A 17,350-nucleotide genomic window follows, 5' to 3' on the forward strand; every position below is an offset into this window, starting at 1 on the left:
TGGCAATCCATCTGACTGTGTAGGCATCGATGCCACGGTTGCCTAGTTTTTTAATGAGGATGGGGTGGTTGACAGTGTCAAAGGCCTTGCTGAAGTCCAGGAAGACTACATCCATGGCGACACCTGCATTCAATGCTTTTGTGACCTGATCATAAAAGACAATCAGGTTGGTCTGACATGACCTGCCCCTAATGAAACCGTGCTGGTTGCCCTTGAGCATCATCCCCGATGCCAGCCCATCACAGGTGTGCTCCTTGATGATCTTCTCAAAGAGTTTCCCCAGGATTGAGGTAAGACTGACAGGCCTATAGTTGCCCGGGTCCTCCCTCCTCCCTTTTTTAAAGATGGGGACCGCATTGGCTATCTTCCAATCATCTGGAACCTGGCCCGGGCACCACGAGCGCTCGTAAAGCCATGCCAAGGGCCCAGCAATAACCCCTGCTAGCTCCCTCAACACCCTGGGGTGGAGAGCATCTGAACCTGCTGACTTGAACACGTCCAGCCCCTCCAGAAGCACTCTAACCCGGTCCTCCTCAACCTTAGGTCTCGAGGCGTTCCCCTCGAGTTCATCTTGAAACACGGTGGGGGAGTCCTGGTCCCTGCACAAGAAAATGGAGGTGAAGAATTTGTTAAAGAGGTCTGCCTTCTCCTCTGGCGCAACCACCAGATTGCCCAGCGTATTTTGCAGGGGCCCCACATTTCCCGGTGCCTTCTTCATCCTCCCTATATATTTGAAAAAGGACTTTTTATTATCCTTGATCTTGGACGCTAGTCCTAGCTCTATGTCCACCTTAGCTTTCCTAACAGCCCCCCTACAGGCCTGAGCAGTGGAGGTATATTCTTCTTTGGAGATAGCCCCCCCCGCTTCCACCGGGTGTACGCCGCCTTTTTGGCAACCAGGCATTCCCGGATGTCCTTGGTGAGCCAGGGAGGCTTTTGGGCACTCTTGCCCCCCTTGCTTCTTGTTGGGATTGTCACCCCTCGGGCCCTGAGTATTGTCTCCTTAAGGAACAACCACTCATCTTGGGCACTGTGTTCCCCTGCCCTCGAGAACCCCAGTGCACAGCGGTGAGGAGGAGGGCTCACTTTTCCCCCGCACCGAGCAGCAGCTCGTGCCCAGGCGCTGCTCAGCATGGGCTGGCGGGCCGCAGGAGGTGCGGGGCAAGCTAGAGTCGGGGCTGGGGCTATGCGCTGTTGACGGTTGGGGAGGAGTCGCAGGGTGCGTGGGCTCTGGGCTGTTCCAGGGAGGGGGTAGAGGTGCCAGCCAGCCCGCGGCAGCTCCCTAGAACAGCCTATGTGGTCCACGGGCCCAAATAATTGCCCACCCCTAACTTAAGTCCTACTTTAGCATATAAGTTTGCTGAGACCTACATGGAATTTAGATGTTATGTAGACCTTGTGTTAGTACGTTTTTTCCTTGGTCTTTTGGAAACCCTTTCCCATAAGTGAAGGCAAGTGCGTTCTTGCAGCCTGCTTCCCAGAGGACCCTACGTACAGCAAAGCAACTGCAGCATAAAATCTGTTGCCTGATTTTTCTAGAATAGATGCTGATGTTTCTAGGTGTTCATTAAATTCTTTAAATAATGAATGCCTGTGTGGAGCTTCTAAGACGGGACCACGTGGTTATAGTGTGATGAGTTTGGTTGGCAGTATTCATAGGGCCCAAAGGGTGACGTAGAAAATACGAATAGAAAACTTTTATATGCCTTGTCGATTCCAAGGTAAAATGTTTATACCAAAAACTGTTTTAACGGGCTGAGGATCCTCCAGCAGAGCTTGCAGGATTTTGAGTGGTCTTTATGGGACTCCAGAGACATTGAGGTCCAATCTCTCTCCTCAGGCAAAGGGTGGAAGAGCTATGAGAACATCACATGCTCAGCCCTTTCATAGATTCAAGGTGAAAGACTGCTTCGGACACCAAACCGTAGGACGTGCTGAGTTTCAGTGCCCCTTATCCTTTTACCTTCCAAGGCTGTTTTTCAAAGTGTATTTGGGTTTTGTGCTGAGATTGACATCTGGGCCGAGGTGTAAAGTCAGTTGGGCAGTGGATGGACATTACTAAAATCATTTAATCTAGGGAACTGAATCATCTTCAGGAGAGCATGCCAACCTGAGCTGGACCTGTATCAGTAACTAGAGGTGGCCTTTCTATATTAATCCTCTGTGCCGTGAAATCAAAGCAGTAGTCTGCTGGGTAGACCTAAGATTCCCCAACCTTGTCTTTTGCTTTACTTGGTATGACCCTGCTGCATTTTATCCTTAAAAACCACCTGTTTCAGCATCCTAACTTCTACACGTCATAGCTTTCTCTTTAGTGACATTGTAATATTCTCTTTCCTTTAGTTGGAGAACACCAGCTGACGGGGCATAAAGTAGCGGTAAAAATTTTAAACAGACAGAAAATTCGCAGCTTGGATGTGGTTGGGAAAATCAAAAGAGAAATTCAAAATCTAAAACTCTTCCGGCACCCTCATATTATCAAACTGTAAGTACCCATGCTCCTGCTCCTGTCTGTTCATAGCGTATTTCAGTTTTATTCCAGTCAAGAAGGTGTTTTCTTGACTGGATCCTGTTTCAGTAAATCACTCATTACTTTATTTTGTGTAAGTATAATTTTTTTTTTTTTTTTTTTTTGCATATAGACAAATATAACAGAGAACAGGACGAGTTGAATAGAATTCACTGCTTATTCAAGGTGTTTTGTAATACTTAGCAAGTTAATTGGCACTTCTCTTCCTTGGAAAACTGATCCAAAGCTCAGTGAAATCAGTGGCAATCTACCATTGATTTCAAAGGCTTCAGCATGGCAATTCTGGGCTATCAGGTGTCTGGAAAGAGCTTTGAATCCAGCTATTTTTGTCCAGTTCTGGTTGTGACTCTACACAAGCTATAAAATAAGTCCTTTACCCTCCACAGATGTATGTTCTTAATTTGACTTGACTTCATTGAGACTCCTGACAGTAACCCTTGCAGTTAAAGCATGTAGTCAGGTTTTTGCTGCCAAATCTTCCAACGTCTTCAAGATCCTAATCTAGAAGTTAGTTAGAAAGGCAAGTGAGAACTCCAGTACATACACTTTCCCTTTTAATTGATTTTTTTTTCTTGTTTATGGTAGTAAGCTATCAAAGACATTGTTACCTATGCAAACTCCCTAGGCTTCTGCAAAGTAGTCATGATCTCCACGTGAACCGATAGCCCGTAGCCTGCTCGTAGGACTCGGTGGGAGGTATTGTTCTTACTCCTGTTTTCGCTTCATCTTCCTGTACTGTACTGAGAATTTTGCTTGAGAAATACATGCACGATCAGGTTCAGAAGATAAAATGCTGGTCGTAAGTCAATAGGATTCATGAACTAATGGCTTGACAACCAGAAAATGAAAATAACCATACTCTCATTCAGGCAAGTGTTTTCAAGACTGACACTTAGAGCCTTGTTACACAGTAATTTTGGGCTGCTTCTGGACCTCTTACCCCCTGGACTGTCTGCACATTAACACCTTAAAGTGGTTTGAAGCACTTGTTATGGAGGTCAAAGTTATACCCCACCAGGGCAGGGTTATCTCTAATCCGTACTACCCAGCTTCTGTTCCATTTAGGTGCTCTGCCCAAGTTGAAGTCCTCCAGTATCCCAGGATCTCTTACACCCCCGCCTGTAGAGCAGGGATAGATGCCTGTCCTGCCTTACCAGCCCTCTAGTAGCAACTCACAGCTGCATCTCCACGTCCTGCCCCTATTCACCAGGCCTCTAGTGGCAAGTCACAGGTCTGCAGGAGGGGGACAGCCAGAGAAGGTGTCTAGACCAAGGGTATAACTGCTCCAAACTCGAGCTAGCAATAACACCGATCAACATTTGTGAGGCTCACAGCATAAGGTGTAACAAGGCCCTTAATTTTGTATACCACAGGGTAACTATGTATCTCCCCTATAAAGGTCTAGTCTGAGTACTGAAGTTAATAGTCAGAAGTCTCAAAACTTTATTTGAGCCACAGTAGTAGCCTGCCACATTTTTCAGTTCTGACAAAGTTGTTGAATAGCAGTTGAAAGGGTGATCTGCTGTTTAGATCACCCTTAAAACTGGTGAGAGATTTAGTGAGTACATTGTTCTTACAGGCAAAGGGCCAAATTCTTCGTCCAATTAAATGACTAACTCTGGAGTATCTGTTGATAGTTACTCCACAGTAGCACACACTGGTATAAGAACAGATTGGGACCATCTCATGAATCAAACAACATAAATTGCCTCTTAGAGATGCTTCTGGCACCCTACAGACTCACACCTGTTCACACATTTGTCATAGATTTAATTTTAGGCTGTATTTTCTTTTCTAAGCGAAGAATATAAGCATGATCTAAGGTAACAGAATCTAAAAGTTAGTTAGAAAGGCAAGTGAGAACTCCAGTACATACACTTTCCCTTTTTAATTGGTTTTTTTTCCCCCTGTTTATAGTAATAAGTTATCAGAGACTGTGACAGTAATCAAATGGATTTCAGGATCTCAAAGCACTCCTGTAAGGTTTTCTTAACTTTTGAAGGTTTTACCCCACATCAGGAATTTACATTCCAAATCTCTTCAAGGAAATATTATCACTTCAAATAAAATTTACAGGCTGAAGAAATCCAGCAATGAGCAATGCAAACACATCATTTGGGTAAAAGAAAAACAGGCTGGATCCTTAGCCAATGTTTTTCTAAATTGCTGTAGTTCCATTAAGGCCAATGGACTTATGCCAGTTTGTGTCGTTCTGGGAATTAGGGCACAAACAGACTTCATTTGCAATTAGGGTATATGTACAGACTTTGTTCGCAGTTCTTGTGTGAGGGTAGATAATGGATTTGTAAGATTAGGGCTATTTTAAACACCGTTTCTATTTTTATTTTAGAATTTACATTTTACATTTTTTACATTCTTTCCATAATTTTTTTGGTATTTTTGAAAGACTCTCCTACTGACATCCAGAGTTCTTTTGTCCTGGATCCTCAGGATGTGGAGAAAAGAAAAAGAGTTCAAATGTTCACAGTATCATAGTACCATAGTGCTTAGGGTCGAAAGGGACCTAGACGGATCATCAGGTCCGACCACCTGCCCCGGGCAGGAACGGGTGCCGGGGTCATATCACCCCAGCCAAATATCTGTCCAGTGTTCTTTCTTGCATTTGAATGCAGCCTGCTTCTTAAGGCATTGCTGTAAATCTTGGCCAAAAAGGAAATATAAAAATCAGGTTAGTCCTACACATAGGCTTATCTAGCAGAGATGTCAAAGGATTATATTAAAGCTTAAGAAAAAAAGGTAAATCTGTGAAACAGATCCTTTCAAGAGACCACAGAAAGAGATTGTGCTCCTTTGTTTGCATCTTGCAATACAAGAGCCTGCTTTTCAGAAATGGAAAGCAATAATTAATATAAGATCAATACATTAATATAATATAATAATGAATATAAGATCAATGCTCTTTTCTAGAAACTTTCTAATAACCTATTTAAAAATATTTCCCTGTTCTTCCTAAGAAGGTATTTCTAAAATCTTTCTTTTCTTTTAAAGGTACCAGGTTATCAGCACTCCAACTGATTTTTTCATGGTAATGGAATATGTATCTGGTGGCGAATTATTTGATTACATCTGTAAGCATGGACGTGTAAGTAGCAGTGTCTTGTCAGCCCAGATATTTGTGGGGAAGAGGACAGTGCTTAGCAATAACATGGATTAGCTAAGTGAGGCACTTCTAAGGTTGTTACGGCCAAAAATAGAACTGGATTCCTAGTGTTCCCATGTGGAATCCCTTGTATTTGACCTGAGATAGTTGTGCACATCTTTTAGCAATCACACCGTGATGTGTTACAACAAAAGAGCCAAAGACCGCATATCTTTTTTTGCAAAAAAAGAAAAAAACGCCCGCTAAAGTTACACACCCAAAAAATCACTAGTTATTCCCTTATCTTGTTGCTTCTGATAGGTCCAGGGACAGGAAAATGCCAGGTGGACTAATGAGGGGTGAGGGGGAGGTCCCAGAATTAGGCTGGTAGAATCTCAACTCACAGTATTAATGGGCTCTTTTTTGTATTGCCACAAAATACATTCGGTACTAAACTGGTTTCTGAAAATGAGCTATTTCTGAAAATAGTCTATTTAAATTCAGCAAAAAAATTCTGATTTTAAGCATTTTTTTTCCAGTTTATAGAGATTACTTGGTTTCTCAAATACTAAGTTAGGACCTTTCCGAACTTTAAAAGGTAATTTTTTCACGGAAGAAATGATGATAAAATTATCGATATACTTAAACCTATCATAGTACTAATTTCCCTTCTCATTCTTTTCCTGACTGTAGAGTCATAGACCTGCTGCCTCTGTAACCTTTACAAAGCCAGTGCATAGTCTCTGGGTGCTGAACTGGTCTCTACTGAATATTGTGCCATGCTTTGTCCATATTTCCCGCATAATAAAGCTCCTATAGATTCCCTTGAGAAGCCAGGCTACTCTCTAATAGCACTCACTATTCTGCAGTTCTCCCTAATAGCCTAAATCTAAATTTAGCTTTTCCTCCTTTCATGTCATTACAGCTAGTTATAAGCTTTATTATTTCAAAACACAAATGCATTTTCAAATGCAAGGGGAAAAAATAGCTTTATATCCTGGTTTGGCTTGCAGTGCTGTAATAAGTTTATTGTAATGTTACCTGAGTTTCATAAAACTTTTTGGCTTTTTACTGAACCAAAGCTTTTATTGCCAGGTCAAGTTTCAGATAAACGTTTAACACGGTTTCCCCTGTGTTTTATAGGTCGAAGAGGCAGAAGCTAGACGCCTTTTCCAGCAGATTCTCTCTGCAGTGGATTACTGTCACAGGCATATGGTTGTCCACAGAGACCTGAAACCAGAGAATGTGCTGCTAGATGCACACATGAATGCCAAGATAGCTGATTTTGGTATGTGACCCCAACAGCATTCCAGAAATGTAGCCAGCTACAAGCCACTTGCTGTCAGTGTAACATGCTTTACAAAACCCAGAGTCTGTTTTTAGAGCCACTAGCAATTTCTTGACTCGAAAAGCCCAACTTTGTAAGTTGTGTCCCTCCAAGAACAGTTTACTAGGTAGAGAGCTTTTGTGTTCGTGCTGTGAAGTAAATGAGTTTTCTAACAATGAAGTAGCAAGAAAAATTACAGGGAAACGTATATTTAGCTAATTAATATTCATGGCAGACTTCCGTGCAGTTATCTCAGGAATGACTTTGGCCCCTTAACGTCTAATCTCATATGCCTGTTCCTTTTGTAGTGCCTGTTGGGGGTCATTTTATTTTACAAACGAACAGTGACTGGAAGCTTCAAGTGACACTACTACTTAACATAATATTAATAAAGCTCATTTCCAGATTGAGGCATCTGATAAACAATTTTTGAATCATTCATAAGAAGTAATGCCCCACAAATGTATTTTTTTATCGTATCCTTCCTTCTCTACTTCTTTTTCCCTTCTTTTCAAAGCTTGTGATCCATTCTATAAGAATCTTGGTTTTTTACAGTCCTCTATCATGATGTTAGACTATGCATTTTTGTTTGCTTTTGAAGGGTTGTCTAACATGATGTCGGACGGGGAATTTCTTCGAACGAGTTGTGGTTCCCCAAACTATGCAGCTCCTGAAGTCATTTCTGGAAGGTAGGATATAGTTTCTAGGGTCGGAAGGGACCTGAATAGATCATCAAGTCTGACCCCCTAGATATACAGCTGGGGGGAAAAAACTAAAAAACCTCACCCTAATCAAAGTAGGCATATGGGTGGGACTCTTGCATTTATTCTTGCCTCATGAACAGCTTTTCACAGCTGGAAAAAATGACAGAATCTTTCCCCGCATTTTTAAATACTGAACTGAACTAGTTTTAAAACCAAAAGGCCTGTTGATGGCTTCTTTTTTCGATGTTAAAACTGGTAATACCGTGTTCCTGAATATAAATATTTTTAAGCAGTTATTAGAGAGCAAATGTTTGTTGGCATATATCAAATTAAAGAACAGAAAAAATACATTTTTGACCCTAACTAATTGCTTTTTACATTCAAAGAGGCTGCTTCTCCCAGTCCTCTAAAAATGTGTATTCATCCATCTTTGACATTGTCTGTATCTATAATACAAAATGCTGTGTGGGGAAGGAAAGCTATTTACTAATAAAACAACCAGGTTCACTTACCACCTTCCCATAGCTTGACAGCTACTCCGTCTGAGAAATCTTGTCTCCTGCTTTGTTTTAAGCCATTTTTATTCCAATGAATAAGTTGCTGCCATCATAACTTCCTGTTACATTAATGAGAAACAAAAATCTGTTGTCACGCACTGCAGTGCTGCTGGTATTCAGCAGCTGTATAGCACCTTACATATTCAAAACACTGCATAAATATGAATTTATTTCCCTCATATTCACATGGAATGACTGCCTTTCTCTTTTTACAGTTGGAGAAACAAAGTCATGGAGATATGAATTAATTTGCCCCATTCTGTGCAGTCAGTCAGTGGCAGAACCAAGATTAAAAACAAGGATTTCCTAATTTAGGACAAGCCTACACAGCGCAATGCAGAGTCAAGTAGAAATACCTGAGTCAATTTGGTTTTCTTTACAGGCCACTACGTTGTACAGTGCAGATATACCACTCAAGTCATGTCCGTATTCCTCTTGACCACATTCTTCCCAGTCACCCATCATTTATTTTTTTTAATCATGTCTTGTTTGCCTGTTAGCGTAGCAAAATCCCAGTGCTTTTACTCCGTATCAGACTTGCAGCAGCCTACCAACAGAGCACTTCGTTCAAGCTGACTTGTTTTGATTAAGATCATTCACTCTATGCCAGGGCAAAATGTGGCATGATATTCTAGGAATTGGACTACCACCAGCAAAACTAGTTGTTGCAATAGCTCAGTTACAGGGATGAATGGGTCATATTGGCCAGAGAGGGAGCAAAGCCAGAGTCCATTGCTACCCTAGCTCCAAAGAGCTTCAATTCAAGCTTACCCTTCCCACGTAACCTTTAAGAGAATGCAAAAACTATTTCATTCATGTAGCGTATGAGATAAGGCATTGCCAGACAAGCCAGGTACTGCCTTCTGAATCTGAGAGAAGAGACTAAGCATTGCAAGGACTCAAGGGAAACCCTTTATTATTAACAGAAGAAACAAATATAAATTAAACCCCGCCCCCAAAAAACATGCCCTTATATTTCCAAATCGGGTTCATCTGGTAAGGCCTTTTCTACAGTGCCCCACCTTCCCTGCATCAGAAATTCTCCCAGACACTACCAGTGACTCTCTTATTTTATAAACTTGGAAGGTTTCCCAGCATACTCTGTTTTGAAAGGGAGAGCAGCCTATTGGAGTTACCTTTGTAGTTCTATTCCACATAGCATGGAGAGCGGTCATTTGTATAGGAAACCAGAGCGTGCAGACAGATTCAAGGTACAGGCTGTGCTGTAGCATGAAAGGACAGAGTGTCAGGCAATGATGATGTACCTTATTTTAGTTCTAAAAAAAAAATCAAATTGGGGATTATCGTACAGTCTGAATGCTAGCAGAAGTACATGAGTCCCAGGACTGCCAGCAGTAGGACCTCGTCGTAGGCACACTTGGGCAGCTCAATAATTGGCCATGTTTCCCACAGACTTCGCAACGTCCACTAGCAATAGGAGCTGCTGGGTGACAAGCATTTCTGAAAATGGAGGCTATTATTGAGATATTCTTTGTATGTCTAGAGACCAACTGCTGAAAACCTTGTTCAGGAAAAAGAGCAGAGCAGCTTTCTCTATGGTAGTGAAAAAGCGGTTATGCCAAAACTTTGGAATAACTAGGGACCTAATTAACAACTTGTCAAAAGCGGGAGTGCTTTTATACCAATGTATAAGTTCCTTAAACCAAAAATCAATACACGCAGCTATAATATCAGCTGGTAGTTATGTCTGCCTTGGTGGATGACCCAATATTGCTGTCTGACTCCTTCAGCAACATGAGAGCAACCCATTAACAGAGCTGCTGGAAAGGTTTGTTAGCAAACCTGGCTCCTAGCCTTTTAAAATCATCTGCAGCAACATCAGAACGAAGCAGTCACAGCCTGTGCTCTCCACTGCAGGGGTCAAGGTGCAGGGAGATGCCATGAAACATTTGACCACCCTGCTACAGGGATGCCCTCTGCCCTGTACTACAGAGCACGTCGGACTGACTTGAGAAACACTGGGAAGCAGATAAAGCGGGGAGATGAAATCTTCTCTGTTACCTTCACTCGGTTTAGGTTGTACGCTGGCCCTGAGGTGGATATCTGGAGCTGCGGCGTGATTCTCTATGCTCTTCTCTGCGGCACTCTCCCATTTGATGATGAACACGTACCCACGCTCTTTAAGAAGATCCGTGGAGGCGTATTTTACATCCCCGAATACCTCAACCGGTCCGTTGCCACTCTCCTCATGCACATGCTGCAGGTCGACCCGCTTAAACGAGCAACTATCAAGGACATAAGGTAATGTCAAGCATCCCAAGTCGCAGCAAACACCTTGTGGCTGATGGGCAAGCCGTGGTACATAGCATGTCTTACAAATGGTCATATATGTATTCTGGAAAGTAACTGGGACTTTTTATATAGCATTATTGAATTGTTTAAAGCAGAGGTAGGCAAAATGGTGATCCGGCCAGTGGCTGGACTCCATTTCCTGGCAGCCCCTGCCCATGTTGCTGCAGTCGGTTTCCATGGAGATCCCAGGAGCAGCAGCACCGTGACAGCATGGGGCTAGGGTTTCCATGGAGACCAGCCCCAGCAGTGCTGGAAGGGTGCAGGGCTGGGTAGGGAGCTACTCCGGGGCTGGGACCTTGCACTGGTGACAGCATGGTCTGCAGCCAGGACAGAACTGTGATCTCCGTGCATATCGTTGCATAGGGCATGAGGGCAGTGGGTCACAGCTCTGGACCATGCTGTCAGCACCGCAAGATCCCAGCCCCAGAGCAGCTTCCGGCCCAGCTGTGCATCCTGCCAGTGCTGCTGGGGCTGATCTCCACGGAAACCCTGGCCCCGTGCTATCATGGCACCACTACTCCTGGGGTCTTTTTGATTGTTAGGGGCTGGAAGGGACCTTGTAGATCATCAGGTCCAGTCCCCCTGCACTAGGCAGGAAAAGACAAATGGAGTCAAGTGACTCCAGCGAGGTGACTGTCCAGTCTCCTTTTGAAGATTTCCAGGGTAGGTGACTAGGACTACTGGAGGGGTTTTATTCCACAGTCTGGACACCCTGACTGTGAAGGTGTTTTTCCTGGAATTGAGCCTGAAGCAGCCTTCCAGGAGTTTGTACCACTGGTCCCGGTCTTCCCCAAGGATGCCCTGGTGAACAGCTGTTCACTGAGTTCTTGATGTACTCCCCTGATGTAGCGCTATGCCTCTACCAAGTCCCCCCTCAGCCTTTTCTTCTGTGGGCTGAAGAGGCCCAGGTCCCTCAGCCTCTCCTCGTATGGCTTGTCTTGCAAGTCCCTGATTATACAGGTGGCTCTTCTTTAGAGCCTCTCAAGTTTTTTCACATCCTTGTTGAAGTGTGGTGCCCAGAACTGGATGCAGTACTCCACCTGCAGTCCCACCAATGCAGAGTACAGTGGGAGTATCACTTCCTTAGTTTTGCATGAGATGCAATGGTTAATGCATGCCAGCATGTTGCTTGCCCTGCTGCCACAGCATCGCACTGCCAGCTCATGTTCATGCGATGGTCGATCACTACCCCTAGGTCCCTTTCGGCCGTGGTGCAAGTCAAATTGTTTCCACCAAGCCTGTAGGTATGTTGGGGATTGTTCACCCCCAGATGGAGCACCTTACACTTCTGAGTGTTGAACTTCATCTGGTTCCGGTCTGCCCAGTTCTCCATCCTGTCCAGGTCTGCCTGTATCTGCAGCCTGTCTTCTGGTGTGGCCACACTCTCCCATAACTTGGTGTCGTCCGCAAACTTGGCCAGCGAGCTTTTCACCCCCACATCCGAATCATTGATAAAGATACTGAAGAGCACTGGTCCAAGCACGGACCCCTGAGGGACACCACCAGCCACTTCTCACCAGGATGACACAGATCTGTTCATGAGAACTCTCTGGGTCATGCCATGCAGCCAGTTTTCCACCCACTGAACTGTTGAGCAGTTAAGCCCACAATCTTCCAATTTTTCCACAAGGATATCATGGGATACTAGATCAAAAGCCTTTTGGAAGTCTAGGTATATAATGTTGACCTTCTCTCCCATGTCCAAGTGGTGAGAGACCTGTTTGTAGAAGATGCGATTGGTAAGAGAAAACCTACCCATGACAATGCCATGCTGGCTGTCGTTCAGCATCTAAACCTCAACAAGCGTATCGCACATAGATTCTTTAATTAGTTTGCCCCCGATTTTTCCCTGGGATGGAGGTTAGGTTGACTGGCCTATAGTTGTCCAGGTCCTCCTTCTTCCCCTTCTTGAAGACGGGCACAATGTTGGCCCTCTTCCAGTCCTCAGGGATCTCCCCTGTGTGCCACGATTTCTGAAAGAGCTTTGCCAGGGCTTCTGCAGTGATCTCAGCCAGCGCCATCAGCACTCTCTGGTGAAGTCCATCTGGTCCTGCTGATTTATAAATGTCTGGCTTTTCTAGCTGGTTTTGCACCAGCTCAGCATCCATAGTAGGAAGGCTATCATTTCCACCATGCCCCCTGTGATCATTCCCACCATGCCCCACTTCATGGAAACTGGCCACAGTAATGTGGGCAGAGTGCTGCTGGGAAATGGAGCCCACCGTGGGCCCAATCTGGCCCGCGGGCCAGACTTCGCCTGCCTCTGGTCTAAAGCATCCTGAATACTACCTGACAAAGACAACCACATGATGCAGTATTATGAATAAATCTGTCTTCATCAGCTGTAGCTTAATTGAAATATTTCTCTTCATTTCTGTATTCTGGTTGAATGTAAATTGTTCTTAAAAATCTGATCTCCACTACATATAAGAGCAAGAAAAGTGGGATGCATAGATTTAGTTGTAGAAATTAACTCGCAATGAAAATAATGTGTCTTAATGAGGGGAAGTGGCTCACTTTGAAATGCATTCTAGTTTCTGCATCTAGGAATAATGTGATGATGGTGAACCTTGTCCAGCTTGTATTACCACACAAATTCAGGATAACATGAGCATTGGGATCTTGAGCTGAGATTTGCACCTTTCTATATAATTAAAAATGCAGGTCTAACTGCCAGAATTAGAGATTCTTACAAACTGAGTAATTTTACAGAAGTGTGTTGTAAAACAGAGATGAGGTATAGTTTGTGAAATTTATAGTAATCATTAAATCTAAGTGGTTCTTTAAAATGTGTGTGTAAATGTTAGTGAGACTTTGAGGAATTCTTGGGTTTGTAATACATTTGCAAATGGTGGATTTATAGTATGCCTTCCATTAAAATCTAAGCTGTAAATGCTGTTTTTATTTCTCAAGTCACTTAGATGACAGAATTTAATAACATGTAAAAAAGCAGCACATGGGAAAGAACTGTGGTTGAGAATGGGATGTGGAAATTTAGTTCTCCAAGATATTTAGGGACCTAACTCCCACCTGTTTTGTTGCCAATCCCTGGGAGTTAGGCATCTCAATATCTCTGGAGATCTGAACTTGATTGCTTTATATCCACATCGGGACAGTAGTAACTAAAACCATCTAACATATATGTGGGTTTCTGTCGAGATCCTAACAGGCAGAAGAAAGCTGCACACGCAGCAGTTGCACGTGAGTCCTGCCTTGTTTTGCAGTGACCATTTTGTACAGTGGGCAGACTTGTTAGCAGTTAAATCAGAAAGACCCCAAACTACTACAGCAGCATGATCTGAAGGAAGCACACGCTGTTGGTATCTGTGTGTTAACAAATGTTGGTCAAGCTGTCAAATTAAGGCATTGTATGATCACTTCGTTTTCACATTCGTTCCTTTTTTGAACTCTGCTACACCCAGGCCAGAACAATATCTTGAGGCAGAGTGTGGCTAACTGAATACCAAGACATCATGAAAGGTAACAGATCCAATCTTCAACTGCTGTTGATCGCCGTATTGCCACTGAAGTGAAAAAAAGTGCCGGTTTACATTTACGTGAGCTGAGGTTCTGGCTTGTAGTATCACCTTTAGGCTGTAGTTCGTAGAGTGAGACATGCCTCGGGTATCCACGAGTAGATGCAGTGCTCATTTGCTCTATAGTCACTGTTTCATTTCTTTTTTTCCCTTAGAGAACACGAGTGGTTTAAACAAGAGTTGCCCACTTACCTGTTTCCGGAGGACCCTTCCTACGATGCCAACGTCATCGATGACGAGGCGGTGCGGGAAGTGTGTGAGAAGTTTGAATGCACAGAGTCGGAGGTGATGAACAGCTTGTATAGCGGTGACCCACAAGACCAGCTTGCCGTAGCTTACCACCTCGTTATCGACAATCGGAGAATCATGAACCAAGCCAGTGAGTTCTACCTCGCCTCCAGCCCCCCCACTGGCTCATTTATGGATGACAGTACTATGCACATCCCACCTGGGGTGAAACCACACCCAGAGCGGATGCCTCCTCTAATAGCAGACAGTCCCAAAGCAAGGTGTCCTTTGGATGCTCTGAATACTACTAAGCCAAAACCTCTGACTGTGAAAAAGGCCAAGTGGCATCTAGGAATCCGCAGTCAAAGCAAACCTTATGACATTATGGCCGAAGTGTACCGAGCTATGAAACAGCTGGATTTCGAATGGAAGGTAGGAAAGATCAATGCTTTACAGTAATTTTCAAGGATGATTGCCTTATCATTTCTCCTGAGCTGAACTGATCAGCAAATCTATTAAGTATAGTTATCACATGGTCTGTTTCTAAAGTAATGCTAGTATACCATCACTATCTCAAATATTTTCAGTTAAACACACCCAACATTAAAAATTCCAGTGGTAGTTTAATACATGCAGGGTTTGTTTATGGCAAAAATATGCACGTTGGCCTTGGGCTGAACAAAAATTTCTTCCTTGGTTATCTGTAGGGACAAGAGGAGCTGTTTACTTTTTTAATTGTAGTGACTAATTCCCTGATAGGCACTTAATCTTCAAAGCTGCTGAGAAAGTAGCAGTCCTATTTCTGCATGGGTCACATGTCCTGTAAATATGCAATATGTTTCCCTTTATTCTTTCTTAAATGGTGCACCAGCTGAGAGGTTGGTATATTTTATGCACAAAAGTTCTTGCACCGGAAGAATTGGCATTGTGGCATTTGTGGACATATTTGCTATGGGGGAAGACACATCTCTGTACAGTTCAGGCTTTCAACCATTTACTGCTTTCTAAACAATGCCTCTTCAGAGGCAGGTAGGCTGAGCTTTTTCAAGCTCGAGCTGAGCTCAAAGGACTTTTTTGTAATTTAGCAATATGCTACCTGTTCCTTTGAGATATCCATTCATAGGCCAGGTAGCATTTAGGTTTTCTTGTTCAGGTAAGTTCTTGTCATTGGTTTAGCCACCAGCAAGAATTTCCACGCCTGATTCTCCACAGCCCTGTGCAGTCTCTTACGACTGTATAAAATATATCTTTCCAAACTCATTGGCTTTTTCCATCCATTTTACATAGGTGTAAATAGGAACCTGGGTAGAAGTGAGCTAAGAACCTTTGACAGTCTGCACAATACAGCTGTATTTCTCCCACTCACTCATTCTGCTGTGGTTTACTTAACCATGTGTTGTTCTAACTATTAACATGCTTGTTTGGAAAAACCTGACTTTTATGCATTCATTTATGAGTATTAACATGAAATTAGTAGGCAAAATGGGTCACCCCTGGCACTTGTCTACAGGGACTAGGCTTGCATGAAGCTTGGGACAGTGTTGAGCGCTGTTGTACAGACTGTGGCAGGTGCCAGTGTCAGTAGTTCTCCCTAGAAGGTAGACCATAGCTTTCAAGAGTAGAAGGATGCATTAGCCCATGTAGTCCAAGCAGCTAGGCCGTAGAATATCACACACTTACCCTGGTATAGGACCTTGTAACACATGTTTGATTAAAATATTTCTAAAATTGGGTCATCTTCAAACGCAGTTGATTTTATTTGTTTTACTGCCACCATCTGCTTTGAAGGGCTAACGGTACCGTGGGGTAGTCTGTAGGAGTTGTTTAGCTGCAGAGTACAGATATTCATCAATGCTAGGGTCAGGAGGGACCTTAACAGATCATCGAGTCCAACCCCCGCCGAGGCAGGAAAGAGTGCTGGGGTCAGATGACCCCCGCCAGATACCTATCCAATGTTATTATAAAGATATTAATTGTATTATTACAATGAGATATATAATATAATAATAGATAAGATAACATAACTCTATATTATGAGAGATAACGTATGAATAATGTATTATTTCATAGAATTAGTGATTGCATGTTTTCTCAAAGAAATATTCTCCCTGTTAATTGAGTTACTGCAGTTTCTAGAGGCCTGACACCTTTGTGTTTTTTCACCTAGTACCTAGAAGCCAGGGAAGCGTTGCTTAAAAACCACCTTTTAGAAGAAATTAGACTATTTATTTGTTTCAAAGCAATTGTTTTTTTCCAGGCAACCTTTTTTTTTTTTCTTGAAATGTTTCACCCTCAAAAAGGGGGAGAGGAAAGAAATGTTTTTCTTTCCACCATCCTGAATCCGAGTCCTGAAAGATGGTGCCTTGTTCTAGGTGGTGAACTCCTATCATCTTCGAGTGCGTCGGAAGAATCCAGTAACTGGAAATTATGTGAAAATGAGTTTACAGCTTTACCAAGTTGACAATCGAAGCTATCTCTTGGACTTTAAAAGCATCGATGGTAAGCAGGAAGTGATGGGGTATTAGAGTTAAAGCACAGCATCCACAGTGGGAAGGCTATCATTCCCACCATAGACTAGTAAGATCCGAGGGTTGTTTTTGATTTAAAAATTCTTGTATTTTTTCTTCTTGGTATCTGCTGCTGTTTCCAGGCTGCACCACACCGACCCATTTGTCTCCACGAGAGTTCCTCTGACAGTTTAATGGCTCTTTATCCTGGTAAAAGGGAGCAAAAAGTAATTTCCTATCAGCTTACATCATAGGCCGCAACATTTTTCTTATCTGCTGTGAACTGGTTTTGATCTTACTTGTGTTAAAGTAGCACTAGGACATTAACAACTCCCTAGCTGGTAGGATCTCCCACATGGGAACAGTTGAGCTTCAGTCTCTACCCTCACCTTTTCCCATTCTGAAGTAACGTATGGTTGAAATCCAACATTGTGAGGTTGAAATCCTGGATTTGGGGAAGTTAATAGAATTTTGTCACTGACTTGAGTGGGAGCCGAGCTTTCATTCCTCGTGCTAGTTGGCTGCACGTTGCGGATGTAGAGAGTTTT

At 43.2% G+C, this 17,350-nt stretch overlaps 1 protein-coding gene across 4 annotated transcripts in view; it reads left to right on the forward strand.

Moving 5' to 3' along the window:
* PRKAA2 (protein kinase AMP-activated catalytic subunit alpha 2) overlaps positions 1-17,350 on the forward strand; it is a 36,034-nt gene that overhangs the window by 9,597 nt on the left and 9,087 nt on the right. For all 4 annotated transcript variants that reach the window (XR_009462323.1, XR_009462324.1, XM_059727864.1 and 1 more), the window contains exons 2-8: positions 2,344-2,485; positions 5,540-5,633; positions 6,774-6,918; positions 7,559-7,646; positions 10,256-10,480; positions 14,223-14,727; positions 16,668-16,794. Coding sequence is in view for 2 of the 4 variants with exons in the window: in XM_059727864.1 (XP_059583847.1) it covers positions 2,344-2,485; positions 5,540-5,633; positions 6,774-6,918; positions 7,559-7,646; positions 10,256-10,480; positions 14,223-14,727; positions 16,668-16,794 (1,326 nt within the window). In the remaining 2 variants the exon portion in view is untranslated. The remainder of the gene's footprint in view (positions 1-2,343; positions 2,486-5,539; positions 5,634-6,773; positions 6,919-7,558; positions 7,647-10,255; positions 10,481-14,222; positions 14,728-16,667; positions 16,795-17,350) is intronic.

Source organism: Alligator mississippiensis, chromosome 5 (assembly GCF_030867095.1).
Source record: "Alligator mississippiensis isolate rAllMis1 chromosome 5, rAllMis1, whole genome shotgun sequence".
NCBI classification, from domain to species: domain Eukaryota; kingdom Metazoa; phylum Chordata; order Crocodylia; family Alligatoridae; genus Alligator; species Alligator mississippiensis.